The sequence below is a fragment of the Ambystoma mexicanum genome, chromosome 7q, assembly GCF_040938575.1.
Source record: "Ambystoma mexicanum isolate Mex_15411 chromosome 7q, UKY_AmexF1_1, whole genome shotgun sequence".
Taxonomy (NCBI): domain Eukaryota; kingdom Metazoa; phylum Chordata; class Amphibia; order Caudata; family Ambystomatidae; genus Ambystoma; species Ambystoma mexicanum.
The window spans coordinates 1,124,387,860-1,124,408,232 of record NC_090941.1 but is presented as its reverse complement, the minus strand read 5'-3'; the positions used below and the strand labels follow the sequence as shown (position 1 = coordinate 1,124,408,232).

Genomic DNA, 20,373 nt, shown 5'->3' with positions numbered 1-20,373 from the left:
ATTTGTCTTCATGCAGCATGCATCCCATCTGCTAAATGCACGCCAGGACATGGCATAGCCTTTCCAGGTGTTCTTGATCCGAGCTGGAATAGACCATATTATCGTCACATATGTTGATAGCTCCCTTCAGCCCAGCCTGTGCACCATGGATCATGTTCTGAAACACTTCTGCGGCGGGAGAGATTCCAAAATGGAGGCGCTTGTAACAATACAGTCCTCAATGAGTAGTAAATGTTGGAATGTAGCGGGAAGCAGGGACTAGCACCAATTGGTGGTAGCATGATCTCTGGTCTAGTTTTGCAAAGGATTTCGCCCCTTGAATGTCCACTAGGATGTCATCACGCATCTGGGTGATGTGTCTTTCCCTTTTGATTGCTCTGTTTGAATTTGAATTTAGTCTGGTTGCTTGGGCTTCTGGCGATCACTATTCGCGAAACCCACAGGTTGGGCCCTTCCACTTCTTCAATGATGTCCTTATAGACTACGTTTTCAAGTTCTTTCTCGACCATACCCCTCAAGTAAAACGGCACCCGGCTGTGTTTTAATGCTGTTGGCTGTACCATTGGGTCAATGTGCAGGTGGACTGGCTCTCCTGTGAACTTCCCTATGCCTGTGAACACTTTTGCATATTTGGTCACAATGTGCAGGGCCTCTGCTGAGGCGAATCCCAGCAGAGTGACCTTGCTCATCTAGATGACAAAGAATCTTGCTCTAATGGTAGTGTCCTCGAAACTAACCAGCGCGACAAAGTACCCTCCAGTGGCAGCGGGTCTCTCGACCTGAACGTATAAATTCACACTTGCGTCCCCCTCAAGGGCTGAGCGCCTGCAAATCCACAATAATGTTTGTCTGCCATGATGTTTAAGGAAGGCCCGGTATCAGTCTTCACTGGAACCTGGGAATGTCAAATGAACACTATGCATTTAGGGTGGTGCCATTTTGAGGCTTTTAATTCACACATGCTGGAAATGGAAAACCCATCTTCCTCGGTCTCTTCCTCAACCGTTTGTACTTCCTCTAAGGAATTCTCAGGAGGGGATTGTTTGACTAGTGCGACTAGTGGGGCTTTCTGCATCTGTCTCTGAGATTGTGTCTTGAGCCTGCTTGACCCCGCAGGTGGGTAGATGGTATTGGTGCACAGCACATGCTCATCCAAAGTGGTTAATCACACCACACCTCCCACGTTCTTTCATGTTTGTATTTAAATCTTCTTGATGTTCTGAGTAAGATCCTGGTTAAATAGTATGAACCCAACACTAACATTATGGACTCATTTGATCACATAACATCACTTATATGTGATTTTGTTAGAGCCCCATCCAAGCTTATTAAAAAAGCAAAAATCAAATGTACGCCTTGGTTCAACAAGTACTGCCAAGTAGCAAAAAGAAAGATAGTTGTGGCATTCAAAAATGCCCATACTGTTGATAAGAGGGAGCTCCATTGAACTAGACTTCATTATAAGCAATTGGTGGCATCCCAAACAAGGGATTTTTACTCAGCAATGTGGGAAGATTTAACTATGGCGCGCATTGAGTCAAGGAACTTAATTGACCATGGCCAAGCGGGTGTCGGAGACGGTATAAGCACAGTGGACCAGTGTTACAGGCTGAAACTGATTTCAGATAAATATGTGGAATTCAGAAAATCAACCATTCACGCAATCTTTGCTGATTTGCGTACTGCCTTTGACACGGTCCTATGCATGAAACTCTGGGAACTAGGGGGCATCCGAACCAATTGTCATCTGTTATTTTACTGATCTATGAAAATAACGACAAAGTTATAAGATGGGGCCTGGGAGGAGAAACCACTTCTCCCATTCAGGTACAAAAGGGCATACACCAGGGTTGTGTTTTGGGCCCTGCCCTCTTCCTACTGTACATCAACGGCCCAATACACAGACTAGCAGGGCACAAAATGCCAGTCTTGCTATTTGCAGACAACGCAATTCTGCTCTCTCAAACCCCTTCAGGTTTGAAAGCAGAATTGTAGGTTGGCTTTTTCAAAGATATGGGTTTGTCTCTAAATACAGAGAAAAACAAAACTATGATTTTCTCAAAGCGAAAGAAGAAACCCAAATGTCCTATAGTTGTAGATGGCAAGTTGATAGAACGTGTGAATCATTATTATTACCTTGGAGTTCGATTTGTATCTGCTTGTACTTGAAAACAGCACTGTGCCTGCACAGAAACCTTATTCAGATATGGGGCAGCCATCACAAAATGTTCTTGCTCCCACAATGAGGTGGCCATTAGATGTCTTTTACAGGTTTATCAAGCTCAGGCAAGGCAAACCGCCTCATATGGTGCAGACCTATGGGGAATTTCCAATTGCAAGAGCCTCTGTAACGAGTAGAATGGGTTCCTCAAGGCAAATGTGGGCCTTCTGGCAGTGATCTTCTCAATCCTTGAGCACAAGGAGCTTGGGCTACTGAGGATATGGTGGCCATTAGGCCTGTTTTATACTGGATTAGATTATGAGGATGTGAGGGGCTTCTCAAGTTCAGAGATGTCACTAGGGACCTCCTGTGCCAACCTGGGGGATCAACTTTGAAATGGTTCCAGTTCATCAAATCCTGACTCCAAACACTTGGATTTTCTGAACTATGGAGTAATCCAACCGATATTGTGCATAATGACAAGCAAAGAGTAAAGGCAATTTAGAGATACAGTGATAAGGAGTAGGGTTCATGTATCCCTGTCTCTGAGAATCTATCAGGAAAATAAGAGGCACATGGGGTATCAACCATTCTAGGATGTGATGAAAGCACGATTGCGAATATCGCTATACTTAAAGTTCAGATTCAGTATTCTTCCAGAGGCCACGGTATACAAAATCCAGAACTCGAATGCCTCCGACAAGTGTCCATTTTGTTCAGAAAGGACTGAATCAATCAAACATTTTCTGCTAGACTGTCCACTTTTCAGGTCTAAAGGAAGAGCCTATCTCAAACAGAGGTTCCAAGAATGTGGTATTAGAAGGGTAAGTGATGGAATGAAATTATGCAGAAACTCTGAACATGATTTAAATGTCATTGCTGGATCTAAATACATTTTTAGAGCTTGTTTAGAACAGAACCAATTTTTACATTTTTTTTAGCATAACTTATGTTTTGTTTGGATACAATTGATGGTTTTATCCATTTTAGATCTGTATTTTGCTATCATATTGTTGGATTGGTGGATTATTGATTTTACAATTTTATGTAGGTTTCAATCTTTTCCTGCCAGTTTATGGGTTTTGTGATTTCTTGTCTCTGTCGACTTTTATGGCTAATGTTGAAATAACGTTATTTACTGACTGGCAAGAAATTGCCTGGTTTGTGGGTCTGGTATCGAAATAGTGGTTCATTTAATGCTATTTAGCAATGGCTATAAAGTTTTGAGAACTAGCTACCTGAAAACACTGTTTAATCTAACAACTTTTGATAGTGTTAACTAGGCAATGATCTACTACAAGCAATTTGACTTTGCTGCGGATACAGTGTGGATGCTGTTGGCTGAGGAGTCAATGGGCTTATTGTGAATGACTGCAAAATGTTGCTACTGTCTGTATGGGACCGTATACCGGGTCCAGGTTCCCTGAATGGGGAATTACCAGGCCATTCCAACCTTGCCGGATCCGGTATTTCCGCATTCAGGGAACCCATCCCCATTCCCATTTGAGCCCCCATAGGGCCCGTTCGTTGTTAGCATGCTGGTCCTTTAGCGGCTCCCACTAAGGGCACCTGGTAAAGCCAGCCGCCATTAGCGGGACCCGCTAAAGAACCTCATAATGTGGCGGTAAGGGATTAACGGCACCACCCACCTCGGAATGCGGCCCTATGTGTTTCTGGACAGATTTGGAAAAGACTGTACACTGGCACACGCAGAGGGTCTTAAACTTACATCCTGTGAAAAGTGCTTGCACTTGACAATGTCATGTGTCTGTCAATGCCTGCACCCTCTTGTGCCTTCGCTTAGTCTGTCTCACTAGCTGTGGTATCATCAAAGTAAAGGTGGCAGAATCTCAATTGAATCAGAAGGTGGAGCAGAACCTTTGATATGTTGTTATTGTTAACTGCTTTCAGGAAACTAAGAGATGGGAACTTTTCAAGAATCACCCCTTGTTCCTTATCTGTGGATTGCTCTCTCTTTTGCTAAAATGATGCAATCTATTCTCCCTCTAATGGTGTGGGGTCAACTATGTCCTCCCCACCGTTCATCCCGATGCATACGATTCATTTGGGACAGACACCCCTGTTCTTTGCAGAGTAACAGATATGTGTATTCTGTTTGACTGGTGTTACCAACCCAGAAACCCATGGGCTATGTGGGCTGCTCCAATGTAAACAGCTGCTGCTGTAGCATGCGGAAAATGACAAACAGCTATTTTTTCTCCCCTGACCTCAATCATGTCCCCTACAACATGTGGGTACTGGAGTAGATTAGGAAAGGTCAATTTAATTCACCTTTGCTCTTCAATTAGCAAAGTGCCTAACACTGGATTGCTTTCTCCTCCTTTGCATTCACAGTGCACGTGGGCTTCTCAGTGCTTTCCTTTTCCTATAACATGTATATGGGGGTTCAGTACTTGTCCTCAACTCTACCTTACGAAATGTGCAATGTATGCTCAGTACATTGACCCTCTTCTATGCCTTACAAATGCATGTGGTGATCCCAGTGTGTCTGTACTCCCGTCTGCCTACTAAATGCACATGGAGTCCTCAACGCTTTGTCCCTGTCCTCTGCCTACTGTATGCACGTGTGGTTTCCAATAGTTTGCCACCACTGCCTCCTACAAAATGCACAGAGAGTTCCCAGTGCATGAACCACATCTTCTACAAATTGTTTGTTGAATGTGCAGTGTTTTGGCACTCCCCTATGACTTCTATATGCACGTGGTGTTCTCAGTGATTTGTCCTTCGTCTACTCCTACTAAATGCTAGTGAGGTTCTCAATGCTTTGATATCCTCCTACAACACGCACTTGGGGTTCTCAGTGAGCTGGCCTTCTTCTACTCCTAATAAATGCTAGTGAGGTTCTCAGTGCTTGGACATCCTCCTACAACATGCACTTGGGGTTCTCAGTGATTTGTCCTTCATCTACTCCTACTAAATGCTAGTGAGGTTCTCAGTGCTTTGACATCCTCCTACAACAGGCACTTGGGGTTCTCAGTGAGCTGGCCTTCTTCTACTCCTACTAAATGCTAGTGAGGTTCTCAGTGCTTTAACATCCTCCTACAACATGCACTTGGGGTTCTCAGTGAGCTGGCCTTCTTCTTCTTCTACTAAATGCTAGTGAGGTTCTCAGTGCTTTGACATACTCCTGCAACATGCACTTGGGGTTCTCAGTGAGCTGGCCTTCGTCTACTCCTAATAAATGCTAGTGAGGTTCTCAGTGCTTTGCCATCCTCCTACAACATGCACTTGGGGTTCTCAGTGAGCTGGCCTTCTTCTACTCCTACTAAATGCTAGTGAGGTTCTCAGTACTTTGACATCCTCCTACAACATGCACTTGGGGTTCTCAGTGAGCTGGCCTTCGTCTACTCCTACTAAATGTTAGTGAGGTTCTCAGTGCTTTTACATCCTCCTACAACATGCACTTGGGGATCTCAGTGAGCTGGCCTTCTTCTACTCCTACTCAATGCTAGTGAGGTTCTCAGTGCTTTGACATCCTCCCACAACATGCACTTGAGGTTCTCAGTGAGCCGGCCTTCTTCTACTCCTACTCAATGCTAGTGAGGTTCTCAGTGCTTTGACATCCTCCCACAACATGCACTTGAGGTTCTCAGTGCTTTGTCATCCTCCCACAACATGCACTTGAGGTTCTCAGTGGACCGGCCTTTTTCTACTCCTACTCAATGCTAGTGAGGTTCTCAGTGCTTTGACATCCTCCCACAACATGCACTTGAGGTTCTCAGTGCTTTGTCATCCTCCCACAACATGCACTTGAGGTTCTCAGTGGACCGGCCTTTTTCTACTCCTACTCAATGCTAGTGAGGTTCTCAGGGCTTTGACATCCTCCTACAACATGCACTTGGGGTTCTCAGTGAGCTGGCCTTCTTCTTCTTCTACTAAATGCTAGTGAGGTTCTCAGTGCTTTGACGTACTCCTGCAACATGCACTTGGGGTTCTCAGTGAGCTGGCCTTCTTCTTCTTCTACTAAATGCTAGTGAGGTTCTCAGTGCTTTGACATACTCCTGCAACATGCACTTGGGGTTCTCAGTGAGCTGGCCTTCGTCTACTCCTAATAAATGCTAGTGAGGTTCTCAGTGCTTTGACATCCTCCTACAACATGCACTTGGGGTTCTCAGTGAGCTGGCCTTCTTCTACTCCTACTAAATGCTAGTGAGGTTCTCAGTACTTTGACATCCTCCTACAACATGCACTTGGGGTTCTCAGTGAGCTGGCCTTCGTCTACTCCTACTAAATGTTAGTGAGGTTCTCAGTGCTTTTACATCCTCCTACAACATGCACTTGGGGTTCTCAGTGAGCTGGCCTTCTTCTACTCCTACTCAATGCTAGTGAGGTTCTCAGTGCTTTGACATCCTCCCACAACATGCACTTGAGGTTCTCAGTGAGCCGGCCTTCTTCTACTCCTACTCAATGCTAGTGAGGTTCTCAGTGCTTTGACATCCTCCCACAACATGCACTTGAGGTTCTCAGTGCTTTGTCATCCTCCCACAACATGCACTTGAGGTTCTCAGTGGACCGGCCTTTTTCTACTCCTACTCAATGCTAGTGAGGTTCTCAGTGCTTTGACATCCTCCTACAGCATGCACTTGGGGTTCTCAGTGAGCTGGCCTTCTTCTACTCCTACTAAATGCTAGTGAGGTTCTCAGGGCTTTGACATCCTCCTACAACATGCACTTGGGGTTCTCAGTGAGCTGGCCTTCTTCTACTCCTACTAAATGCTAGTGAGGTTCTCAGTGCTTTGACATCCTCCTACAACATGCACTTGGGGTTCTCAGTGAGCTGGCCTTCGTCTACTCCTACTAAATGCTAGAGAGGTTCTCAGTGCTTTGACATCCTCCTACAACATGCATTTGGGGTTCTCAGTGAGCTGGCCTTCGTGTACTCCTACTAAATGCTAGTGAGGTTCTCAGTGTTTTGACATCCTCCTACAACATGCGCTTGGGGTGCTCAGTGATTTGTCCTTCTTCTACTCCTACTAAATGCTAGTGAGGTTCTCAGTGCTTTGACATCCTCCTACAACATGCACTTGGGGTTCTCAGTGAGCTGGCCTTCTTCTACTCCTACTAAATGCTAGTGAGGTTCTCAGTGCTTTGACATCCTCCTACAACATGCACTTGGGGGTTCTCAGTGAGCTGGCCTTCGTCTACTCCTACTAAATGCTAGTGAGGTTCTCAGTGCTTTGACATCCTCCTACAACATGCACTTGGGGTTCTCAGTGACCTGGCCTTCGTCTACTCCTACAAAATGCTAGTGAGGTTCTCAGTGATTTGACATCCTCCTACAACATGCACTTGGGGTTCTCAGTGAGCTGGCCTTCGTCTACTCCTACTAAATGCTAGTGAGGTTCCAGTGCTTTGACATCCTCCTACAACATGCACTTGGGGTTCTCAGTGAGCTGGCCTTCCTCTACTCCTACTAAATGCTAGTGAGGTTCTCAGTGCTTTGACATCCTCCTACAACATGCACTTGGGCTTCTCAGTGAGCTGGCCTTCTTCTACTCCTACTAAATGCTAGTGAGGTTCTCAGTGCTTTGACATCCTCCTACAACATGCACTTGGGGTTCTCAGTGAGCTGGACTTCTTCTACTCCTACTAAATGTTAGTGAAGTTCTCAGTGCTTTGACATCCTCCTACAACATGCACTTGGGGTTCTCAGTGATTTGTCCTTCGTCTACTCCTACTAAATGCTAGTGAGGTTCTCAGTGCTTTCACATCCTCCTACAACATGCACTTGGGGTTCTCAGTGAGCTGGCCTTCTTCTACTCCTACTAAATGCTAGTGAGGTTCTCAGTGCTTTGACATCCACCTACAACATGCACTTGGGGTTCTCAGTGATTTGTCCTTCGTCTACTCCTACTAAATGCTAGTGACGTTCTCAGTGCTTTCACATCCTCCCACAACATGCACTTGGGGTTCTCAGTGAGCTGGCCTTTTTTCTACTCCTACTAAATGCTAGTGAGGTTCTCAGTGCTTTGACATCCTCCCACAACATGCACTTGGGGTTCTCAGTGAGCTGGCCTTTTTCTACTCCTACTCAATGCTAGCGAGGTTCTCAGTGCTTTGACATCCTCCTACAACATGCACTTGGGGTTCTCAGTGAGCTGGCCTTCGTCTACTCCTACTAAATGCTAGTGAGGTTCTCAGTGCTTTGACATCCTCCTACAACATGCACTTGGGGTTCTCAGTGAGCTGGCCTTCGTCTACTCCTACTAAATGCTAGTGAGGTTCTCAGTGCTTTGACATCCTCCTACAACATGCACTTGGGGTTCTCAGTGAGCTGGCCTTCGTCTACTCCTACTAAATGCTAGTGAGGTTCTCAGTGCTTTGACATCCTCCTACAGAATGCACTTGGGGTTCTCAGTGAGCTGGCCTTCTTCTACTCCTACTAAATGCTAGTGAGGTTCTCAGGGCTTTGACATCCTCCTACAACATGCACTTGGGGTTCTCAGTGAGCTGGCCTTCTTCTACTCCTACTAAATGCTAGTGAGGTTCTCAGTGCTTTGACATCCTCCTACAACATGCACTTGGGGTTCTCAGTGAGCTGGCCTTCGTCTACTCCTAATAAATGCAAGTGAGGTTCTCAGTGCTTTGACATCCTCCTACAACATGCACTTGGCGTTCTCAGTGAGCTGGCCTTCTTCTACTCCTACTAAATGCTAGTGAGGTTCTCAGTGCTTTGACATCCTCCCACAACATGCACTTGGGGTTCTCAGTGAGCTGGCCTTTTTTCTACTCCTACTAAATGCTAGTGAGGTTCACAGTGCTTTGACATCCTCCTACAACATGCACTTGGGGTTCTCAGTGAGCTGGCCTTCTTCTACTCCTACTAAATGCTAGTGAGGTTCTCAGTGCTTTGACATCCTCCTACAACATGCACTTGGGGTTCTCAGTGAGCTGGCCTTCTTCTACTCCTACTAAATGCTAGTGAGGTTCTCAGTGCTTTGACATCCTCCTACAACGTGCACTTGGTGTTCTCAGTGAGCTGGCCTTCTTCTACTCCTACTAAATGCTAGTGAGGTTCTCAGTGCTTTGACATCCTCCTACAACGTGCACTTGGGGTTCTCAGTGAGCTGGCCTTCGTCTACTCCTACTAAATGCTAATGAGGTTCTCAGTGCTTTGACATCCTCCTACAACGTGCACTTGGGGTTCTCAGTGAGCTGGCCTTCTTCTGCTCCTACTAAATGCTAGTGAGGTTCTCAGTGCTTTGACATCCTCCTACAACGTGCACTTGGGGTTCTCAGTGAGCTGGCCTTCGTCTACTCCTACTAAATGCTAGTGAGGTTCTCAGTGCTTTGACATCCTCCTACAACATGCACTTGGGGTTCTCAGTGAGCTGGCCTTCCTCTACGCCTACTAAATGCTAGTGAGGTTCTCAGTGCTTTGACATCCTCCGACAACATGCACTTGGGGTTCTCAGTGAGCTGGCCTTCGTCTACTCCTACTAAATGCTAGTGAGGTTCTCAGTGCTTTGACATCCTCCTACAACATGCACTTGGGGTTCTCAGTGAGCTGGCCTTCTTCTACTCCTACTAAATGCTAGTGAGGTTCTCAGTGCTTTGACATCCTCCTACAACATGCACTTGGGGTTCTCAGTGAGCTGGACTTCTTCTACTCCTACTAAATGTTAGTGAGGTTCTCAGTGCTTTGACATCCTGCTACAACATGCACTTGGGGTTCTCAGTGATTTGTCCTTCGTCTACTCCTACTAAATGCTAGTGAGGTTCTCAGTGCTTTGACATCCTCCTACAACATGCACTTGGGGTTCTCAGTGATTTGTCCTTCGTCTACTCCTACTAAATACTAGTGAGGTTCTCAGTGCTTTGACATCCTCCTACAACATGCACTTGGGGTTCTCAGTGAGCTGGCCTTCTTCTACTCCTACTAAATGCTAGTGAGGTTTTCAGTGCTTTGACATCCTCCTACAACATGCACTTGGGGTTCTCAGTGAGCTGGCCTTCGTCTACTCCTACTAAATGCTAGTGAGGTTCTCAGTGCTTTGACATCCTCCTACAACATGCACTTGGGGTTCTCAGTGAGCTGGCCTTCGTCTACTCCTACTTAATGCTAGTGAGGTTCTCAGTGCTTTGACATCCTCCTACAACATGCACTTGGGGTTCTCAGTGAGCTAGCCTTCGTCTACTCCGACTAAATGCTAGTGAGGTTCTCAGTGCTTTGACATCCTCCTACAACATGCACTTGGGGTTCTCAGTGAGCTGGCCTTCTTCTACTCCTACTAAATGCTAGTGAGGTTCTCAGTGCTTTGACATCCTCCTACAACATGCACTTGGGGTTCTCAGTGACCTGGCCTTCTTCTACTCCTACTAAATGCTAGTGTGGTTCTCAGTGCTTTTTGACATCCTCCTACAACATGCACTTGGGGTTCCCAGTGAGCTGGCCTTCGTCTACTCCTACTAAATGCTAGTGAAGTTCTCAGTGCTTTGACATCCTCCTACAACATGCACTTGCGGTTCTCAGTGATTTGTCCTTCATCTACTCCTACTAAATGCTAGTGAGGTTCTCAGTGCGTTGACATCCTTGTACAACATGCACTTGGGGTTCTCAGTGAGCTGGCCTTCTTATACTCCTACTAAATTCTAGTGAGGTTCTCAGTGCTTTGACATCCTCCTACAACATGCACTTGGGTTTCTCAGTGAGCTGGCCTTCTTCTACTCCTACTAAATGCTAGTGAGGTTCTTAGTGCTTTGACATCCTCCTACAACATGCACTTGGGGTTCTCAGTGACCTGGCCTTCTTCTACTCCTACTAAATGCTAGTGAGGTTCTCAGTGCTTTGACATCCTCCTACAACATGCACTTGGGGTTCTCAGTGACCTGGCCTTCTTCTACTCCTACTAAATGCTAGTGAGGTTCTCAGTGCTTTGACATCCTCCTACAATATGCACTTGGGGTTCTCAGTGAGCTGGCCTTCTCCTCCCCTGAGTAAATGCATTTGGTTTTCTCAGTACTTTGGTGGTTTCCTGCACTTACTGAATTTACATAGGATTATCAGTGGTTAGGCCTTCTCCTCTGCCTTTTAAATGCATGTGTGCTTCTCAGTTCTGTGGCATTGTATGGCATTCAACCTCCCAAGGCACTTGGTGATACTCCCCATCCACCCACAAGTCACCCTCACATAGGCCATGTGCCACAAAACATTTGCAACCTAAATCCTAAAATATACCTAATCCCTATTATCAATTTAATTATTCTGCACTATCCTTGCAACAAAACTACAAAAGCTATGCAGCCTGAGCTACTGCTCCCCCTCAAGAACAACCAGTGACTGCTCCCAGTTTCTACACACCTGCCTTTATATAGATGCAACGCTGAACCCGTTTGAACCTCTTATCACGATGGAGTTCATTCTGGTCATGCTTATTAAACATGTCTCCATCCCTTCTGAAACTAGTTGCGTGTCATTATTGTAACAGGAAATAATCCCAACAACACTATATTTGCCAAAAACCGTTGTCATGAATTTATGGATGTTATGTTATTAATTTAGAATTTGTACGTGCACAGCTTCCATTTCAATGGTTTCCAGGTACACCACTAACACGTCTTACCATTTGAAGAAACACACTACAATTAATCTTTATCTTCAGCCCTGGCATTTACGAGCCTCAAGATGTCCAGTGCAACACACTGAATGAATCGTTCTGGTCTTTCTATAGGTATTATGACTGTGTTTAATAATGTAAAACAAGGGGGGTTCTGGGAGTCCCTCTACCAGCACAAACACAGCCCATTGAGCTGTTGTTGGGTGGATGGCCCCTGGGAGAGACTCTACCAAGTCTTTAGCTCACTGTCCCTTTCACGAAGGAGGGTGCTTTGGCCAAATTTGTTGTCAAGGAAATGTTGACATAAAAAGTGATGGGGACCATGTTCCATTCCCGATCTTCCGGAAGTGGAATAAACGCAAAAAGCTGGAAGCAAACTGCAAAACTGAACTATTTGTCGGCAAATCGAAAAAGACGTTAGCAGCCAAGTCCAAGACGAGATTCAATGGCTCACGGGCATTCCTAAGGAACCTTGCAACCCCCCTTTTGAATTATACCATGAATAGCAGAGTGAGCATCCCGATGCCAAGGAGGAGGATACACCCAACAAAATGGCCGGTCCGCCCTCAGCTTGTGACAAGACAAGGTGGACTTTAACCTGTCACTATTGATGGTCCGCGAGGATGACATGAATGAGGAGGAGTCTCCCCCAATGAAGGGCGTTCTTTGCTCTCCTGCATAGGTTTATACAGAGACCGATCTGAAGCGCAGTTCCAGACTCTCGAAGAACGAAGCAGAAAAATTATCCAACCCCACCTCTAGAGGATAGAACGGAAGGGGCAACGAAGCAGGCTCACACCGAGGTCGAAAAATTGCGGGGAGAAGAGCCCATTAGCTTCTTAAAGTTTGAAAAATGTGGAAAAAGAGTGCCAAGCATTCGTGTTGACAAGAGGCTCCCTCTCAAAATGAGATTAGAAAGTCTTCTCCATCTTAAGGACCGTCTGATTCTGAATCGAGCGAATGTGATGAAGTTGTTCACCATGTCCACACCTTTCACTTCCTTAGTTCAGAGAACATAAAAATTGTTGATTTTGGTTGCGAGAGACAGATGGATAAAGTGATTCTACACCTTAATTTGAGGGGTGCTAAATCTTCTCTCTTAAGGCAAGCTCACCTGTTCCATCCATGAGACTTTGACCTGAAGGAGCTTTCGACACGAGAAAAATCGTCTGAGCGTCGGAACCTTCTCCAAAATCAGTCAAAGGCTATCCATGTGAAAGCTAAAAGGTCATTCAACAAATGGGCTAAGAGTGACTCTCGCCGCTCCCATGATAAATTACCAGTAGGGGCTTATGAGTGCGAAGCTACAGATCCTAATAGCGCTGTGCCCAAGTGAGAAGGTCCACTCAAAATAACATTTGAAAGTCACCTCAATGAAGAGCGGAGGATCATCCCTCTACAAAAGTAAAAAACAAAAGGGAAGAGGTGATGCTCGTGAATGCAAGTGACAGCGAGCAAAAGGATGGACTTTCGGCTTTGCTGGTGTACATGAGGGCAAATGGCCTAGAAATCAACCCTAAGAAAACCAAAATCATGGCATTCGGTGTAAAAAAAGAAGGGTTGGTCCAGAACAAATCATTTTGGAAGGGATTCCCCTAATAGAAACCCAGTCGCTGACATATCTGGGGGCCGTCATTAACAATAGGAAGGATGACGGTTCTAGGATCTTGACCCTAAAAAAGAAGGTCTCCATGCTGACATCACAAGCAATATTGACCCATAGGAGATTTGGAAAATTCTCTTTAGAACCAGCAATTCTTTTTTTTAGGCTAAGGTGACTCCAGTCTTGATCTTTGGAGCAGAGTGGTTTCTCTTCACATCCTATAAGGTATGGGCATCGCTAGAAGGAACCTTTTGGACAAAGCAACTTCAATTATTAGTTACGAGCTAGGCCTTATTGCACTGTATGCGAAAACAATATGGAAGTCGCTATCTCGATTTTGTAAATGTTTACTGGTGCCTCCTGCTTCCCCAATTGAAATTCTTAGCAAAGAGATGGGTAGAATGGAGCCTGGTATTCTGGGACAATGGGAGTGCTGCTGCAGAGCCTTGGTAGAATCGCTAGACTCTAACATCAAGGTTTTGAAGACTTATCCCAATAAAATAAAGAAGAACATCTGGGAGCAAGATTGTATTAAAACCGTAGAGGACAGAAAATGTCATCAACTGCAATCAGCTCTAGGCAAAGCGTCCACGGCATATGGTACAGGACCCTGTTCATGAGACTAACATTTACCTGTTACCCACCAATGAAATCCTGAAGATTTATGGCAAATTGAAGGTCACGAATTGTAGATTTTGTAGATCGGAAACACCAAGTAGAAACACTATGGCATGTTTTGATAGGTTGTAGGGGGCTGATTGAAACTAGAACTAAGTATTTGGGAGAGTGTATGAAAAAAGGCACTGCGAGGAGGCGGAAAGCTTTTGGTCGCGCCTTATGGGTGGCAAAGATTTTCCCATGATCTTTGCAGCGATACAGTTTCTGAAGGTAGTGTTTCGTACGTAAAACAGGTGTGGATTAAGATCGCTGAACGTGTGCCTCTTTCTAATTGCCTTTCTTTTCCTCATGCAGGGACGGGGGTAGTTTGGATGAAACTATGTGGGTTCTATTTTGTAAAGCTTATGCGGCTTTGATAAAAAGTTTGTAATAAACTGTGTAATCCCTAAAAAAAAAAGGGAAAAAAAGATGCCAGTTTGCTTGTCACAAATTACCCTGCTGAGTCTTCTCTCCTTACAAGTAACATTTCCCCCCAAAAACAGACCATGAACAAAGGCTTTGCTTGAGTGTTACAGTGGTCCAAGATTTGTAACCTATAGAAGGGAATGCAATGGTTTCCTAATATATGTACTATCAGACAGGCAGGGACACTTGGAATTGTTATTATTTAGGAATAGCAACAGGGAAATGCCTTTGATACAATATATGTTTTGAAAATCTTGAATTACTGAAACGAATACTCTGTTGCTGTTTACCCTGATGGTATTCACCATGTCTAAAGTTTATGGATGAAATAATGTTGGCTTTCCTGTAGGTTTTACCCCCGATATTACCGTGATGTGCTGGCCATGGTTTTTGCCATAGATGAAGTGAACAACACTCCAGAATTATTGCCAAATATCACATTGGGATTTCGTGTCTTTGACTCCTGCATGTCTGAGAGCCGGGCCGTAGAAGGAATGTTGGCTCTCCTCTCAGGAACAAATGGCCCAGTTCCTGGATATCGCTGTCTAAAGCATCCACCAATGGCAGGAATCATTGGCGAAACAATGTCATCGTTGACTATTCCGATGGCCAGGATTATGGGGGCCCTTCACTACCCGCAGGTAAACCCATTTTGTATCGAAGAGCTTGAGGACTGAATATTACAGATATGTGCAATGAATGACACCTCAGTTTCCAGCAGGAATAGATTAATATGCAAAATATTGTTTATTGTTGTCATCATTGTGATTATTAATATCTGTTTATATTATCTCTCTATATATAAAAGGGACATTTGTGGATATGTGTGTGTTTGTTTGTACGAAATGTTCATCATATTTCCCAATAAGCTGCACACCTGGGGTTTGGCATGCTTACCCGTGTCATGTGGCTCTCCGTGCCATAGTTCTAAGTTGATTGTTCCTTAAGTTCAGAAGTTCATGATAACGTCAGCAGTTCATTGTTCCAAACGTTCCACACAATCAGCGTTCTAGCTGACAATAGAGGCACTCACTTTTGAAGTCATGCGGGTGACAGGAAATGGTGTATGTCTCTTCAATAGTGTCCGCAAAGACGATGTCAGTCACATTGTGGCAAATCTCTCATGATAATACAGGCACTTCATTTCCCACGGAAGTTGATGATTGAATGCCATTTCAACAGTACGAAGCTTGCACGCTTCCGCCGTACACGTACGGCACTGATGTTGAGGTTGCTGCTGCCTTGGCTGTAGATCGGGACAACAACTATGGTCAGCTTTATGTGGCTTGCTCCAGAGTTGGAAACAAATTCAATGGCCTCATTACGAGTTTGCCGGTCCGGTAAGCCTACCGGTACCGTTGTATCCGGACCGGCAAACTCTGAGTTGTGCTTGCGGGTGCCTTATATTCCGCCAGGTCTGACCTGGCAGAATGAAAGGCACCCACAAGCACTGCATTTCTGAAGCATAGGCACCGTTGATAACAATGCCCTATGGGGCTCAATGGGAATGGGGAAGAATTTTTTCCGGCGGCCAGGAATGGGCAAATACTGGGTCCGGCAAGGCTGTAATGACCCGGTAATTGCCCATTTCTGGGTGCTGGAAAAAATGCAACTCCAACAGCAGCCGTGTCTGTTTTACAGGCACAGCTACTGCCAGGGTTGTAGTGAGGCCAATGAGTTCACACTAGCTCCTACAGGAAACAGTAGCAATATTGTCTACACAGGAGCATTGGTATAGTTCATTGAATACACTTCAAACTAGGACTGAAGTAAGATTTACCGTTTGAAACATGGGGACACCTGCTAGTTATTAATATTGTGAATAAATAATATTAACAATACTATTGTTATTATTTGTAGATGGTGTTCATTTAATTTTCAAAACCAAATATTTAAGAGAAGATGCATGTAAACAGTGTGTGTCGGCTGAGGAGGGGTCAGAAACATGTAGAGGTGGAGTGGCAGTAATAGCAGATTCAGCTAAATAAGTGGACTTGCATAGCGCACTTCTACCATGTTGGTGACCTAACTGTACATGGCCCTCTAAATACAAAGATGGCAGCTGTTAGTGAGAAGAGGGAGTGGCAGAATAACATCTTGTAGTGTTGAAGAGTGCACGGGCCAGAACTACTCGAATCCTGAGTGCCGATCTGGTTCTATGGCTTTAGCTGTGACATTTGAGCATATGTTTTTCTCTGAGGGTCCGGGTAAGCTGCTGATGGGGAGGGTCTGCTTGAACTAAAGAGGTAACCCTCGTCATAACTCCATTAAGGTTGGTTGTTAATTGATATGTGTCAGGTCACCATGTGGGAGGGGGATTCCTGTGTAGTACAAGGTGCCAGGAGATTTTAGAGGTGAGTGGGTTAGCAGGGTAAAGGAGGGCAGAATACCAACAATGGATAGATGTAGGAAAGAGCACGAATGCATTGAGCGCCATCCAAAAGAGGGGTGATTGGGCACTCTCTGGGGACATATTTGAGGTGGTGTGTTAGTAGATCCTTGTATTGGTGTGATTCTGTGTAGGTTCAATTCCCTGTAGGCTGTCTGCAACCTTAACCACATGTTTCCTTGAGATCGATTCAGGGCCCCTGGCATGGATAGTGTGGTGGGCAAAATGCAGAATTGAATCCCCCACTTGATGGGAAGCCAATGGAAAGGACAGAGGACTGGGATAGTGCATTGATATCCTTTCAGCGTCAGGACCAGGCCTGCTGATGCATTTGTGGATGCTTTATAACATGTCGAGAAGGTATTCTCAGGATAAAGGCTCTTGGCATAGTTTAATTTTGAAAAGACTGGCTTGAAGACTGCCTTAGCCATGTGCATAGTCCTGTGTATGATGGTCAGGTCACACCTGGAGGAAGCAGCTCCTTATCACAGCTTTAGCCTTTGGTTCCAGTGTAAGGTCCATCATGAACCTCAGATTTCTGAAAGTTGTCAACAGGGCAAGTTCCATTTTTTCCAGCTGGGGGATTGACGAGGGATTTAGTGTTGTCATGCTTGGTTTAGTTGGGTTGCGTTTCAGCCTGCAGCCTTCTAGGAGTCCATGAATGCACAGCATGTGCTGAGGACAGGTGAGTTTGCTCTTGTGGATGGTTTGGGGGGATTCCGTGTAGATCAAGCATGTGAGGCCTTAGTTGTTAATATGTTCCATGAGGGGGGTCATGAACAAAATAATTCAAGCGTCGAAGTGAATGAATGCATCCCTGGGATAATCTGCATGTATATATATGTGGGCTCGCCTTAAAAGGCGCCAAGAATGTTGTTTCAGTCCGCTCAGCAGGAATGAACAATCCGAGTTATTGTTTTTACTTTTACTCCAATTTCATCTTACTTTTTTGCAGGATCTCTTAAATGATGGCATCAAAGACTTTTCACATCTTGTTTTTGGTTGCGTCTTCAGTTTCCACTTTTCAGGATTTTTCAAGAGGCTGTCCAGTTGCATCCCTTTACATTATCTGATCTCAGTTGAGGATGTTTCGGTAGTGTGAGTGTTGGTGATTGAGTAAAAATGCTGAATGGGATGGAAAGGGAGACCAAAAAACAAAAAAAAACAGAGGGTAAGTCAATTCAACACAACACTATGCACTAAACCACACTACAATATGACAAACCAACTGTGAAGAATGCTACGGATCCCTCACTGAAACCCTGCCTAAAGTCTCCTCCCAGGTGGCCTGGGGAAGGAAGATGCTTCCTGATCCCAGCTCTGAGGGTGGTGCACTGCAGAGGGATTACCTGTGAGGAGGCAAAGGTAAGGTGGAGGATTTTCCTCCATCAAAAAGCTGGACGTAAATCATCCACCTTACTGCCCAAAATTGGCAAAATCGGCAGAATCACAGCTGGTGGTAATTCTGCAAAAAATCCCCATGGAGTCCTGTGGGCTCCAATAAGTAGGAACTACCTCCTACCACCACTTATAATCCTGCAATAAATCCACCTGACCAAGTAGCAGTAAGAGTAATTTTGTTTGGCTGTAGTTGATCACTCATAATAACCTCCTACTAGATGGGAGTTTGTGGTATTTCCTGTGATTTTCGGTGCAAAGATGTGTTGGATATATGCTAATAATAGTGTTAGCACCTATTTTCTTTAGTAGTGATGTGATAATAACTGGCATCAAAACTAACGGCATGTGCTTTTACCCAGTGACGCATTGCAGCGATGGGTAAATGAAAGTGAAACCATGTGTCTGCATTACGACGTGCGCGTCACATTGAGCTCTTCAATGACTTTAGAACAATGCTTGCACCAGCCGTATTGTATTCATTTCGCTCCACAATGAACCACGCAGCACACAGATCATCTCAACCTAACCCCTACCAGGTACCTGCAACTAGCCCAACACACATGTTCCAGTAGCTAATACACGCCTACTATTGGAACCGTTATCTGCCATTACCATTGCCGCCTCGCACCTCGACCGGCAGCACCTCACCTACATTTAGCTTCTTGCTCGTGCGCTCATGTCGGCAGAGCCAGCTCGCACTTTATTCTCCTGAATGTGCACCCTGCACAAGCCTAACCTGCATCCTTAAAAAACTCTGCGCTCTTTCGCGTCCGAGTCCCAATTGCATTCAGCATTTTGTACTGGTTCCTTTGTACTTAACATCGCTTCGCACCGCTTTACCTCAGAGCCCAGATGCTTAAGCATTTCTCCATTGAGCATCGAGGCCCCAGAGTCCAGTTTGTACGACATCAGCTCTCCTAGGCACCTACGCCCATGCCTACCCCATGTCAGAGCCCACGTGCATTCAGCATTACATCGTGTAGCGCTGCCTAGAGCCCTTTCTACAGCAGCATTTTCTTTATTGTGCATCGCTGCTTTAGAGCCCAGCTTGCATTTGCTTGTACAGTGTACCCATGCCTTATAGACCATGATTGCATTTAGCATTGATTCATGTAGCGCTGCTTTACAGCCCAGATTGCATTTATTTTTACTGTGTGCCCATGCCTTATAGACCATGATTGCATTTAGCATTGATTCATGTAGCGCTGCTTTACAGCCCAGCTTGCATTTATTTTGACTGTGTACCCATGCCTTATAGACCATGATTGCATTTAGCATTGATTCATGTAGCACTGCTTTACAGCCCAGATTGCATTTATTTTTACTGTGTGGCCATGCCTTATAGACCATGATTGCATTTAGCATTGATTCATGTAGCGCTGCTTTAGAGCCCAGATTGCATTTATTTTGACTGTGTACCCATGCCTTACAGACCATGATTGCATTTAGCATTGATTCATGTAGCGCTGCTTTAGAGCCCAGCTTGCATTTGCTTGTACAGTGTACCCATGCCTTATAGACCATGATTGCATTTAGCATTGATTCATGTAGCGCTGCTTTAGAGCCCAGCTTGCATTTGCTTGTACTGTGTACCCATGCCTTATAGACCATTATTGCATCTAGCAGTGAAGCGCACAGCACTGCTTTAGAGCCCCATCTGCAGCAGCACTCTTTCTCTATTGTGCATCACTCCCTCAGAGCCCAGTCTACATTCGCTTTCACTGTGTACCTTTGCCTTAGAGACCATTTTTGCATTTAGCATTGATCCGTGATTTAGCATTGATAGTAGCGTCGCTTTAGAGCCCCATCCGCAGTAACATCTCCTTCATTGTACCACTGCCTTAGAGCCTAGCATGACTGGCATGACCTGCACTGTGTACCATGCCTAGAGCACACCTTTACATTTAGCATTTTAACGCACAGCCCTGCCCCTGAGTCCCATCTACATCAGCATTCCATCACGCACACTTGCTTTTGAGACTGCGAATATGCTGCCAGCCCCAGACTTTTACTGCCCACCGACCTGGTCTCCCAAGCTGCACCCCACACACTGTCTCTCACTACTCATCAGAGCCTATGCATTATTGTCCCTCCTTCCCCTGATAGTGCCAAGCACCCCCAGTGCATTGGCATTCTCCCAACCCCTCAACGACTTTCGT

The 20,373-nt window shown here is 45.3% G+C and overlaps 1 protein-coding gene across 1 annotated transcript in view; it reads left to right on the top strand.

Annotated features, from left to right (window-relative positions):
- The window catches only part of LOC138528213 (extracellular calcium-sensing receptor-like), a 110,375-nt gene that overhangs the window by 29,268 nt on the left and 60,734 nt on the right, over positions 1 to 20,373 (top strand). The window contains exons 2-3 of the mRNA XM_069639668.1: positions 2,931 to 2,985; positions 14,774 to 15,065. Of these exons, the coding sequence (XP_069495769.1) occupies positions 2,931 to 2,985; positions 14,774 to 15,065 (347 nt within the window). The remainder of the gene's footprint in view (positions 1 to 2,930; positions 2,986 to 14,773; positions 15,066 to 20,373) is intronic.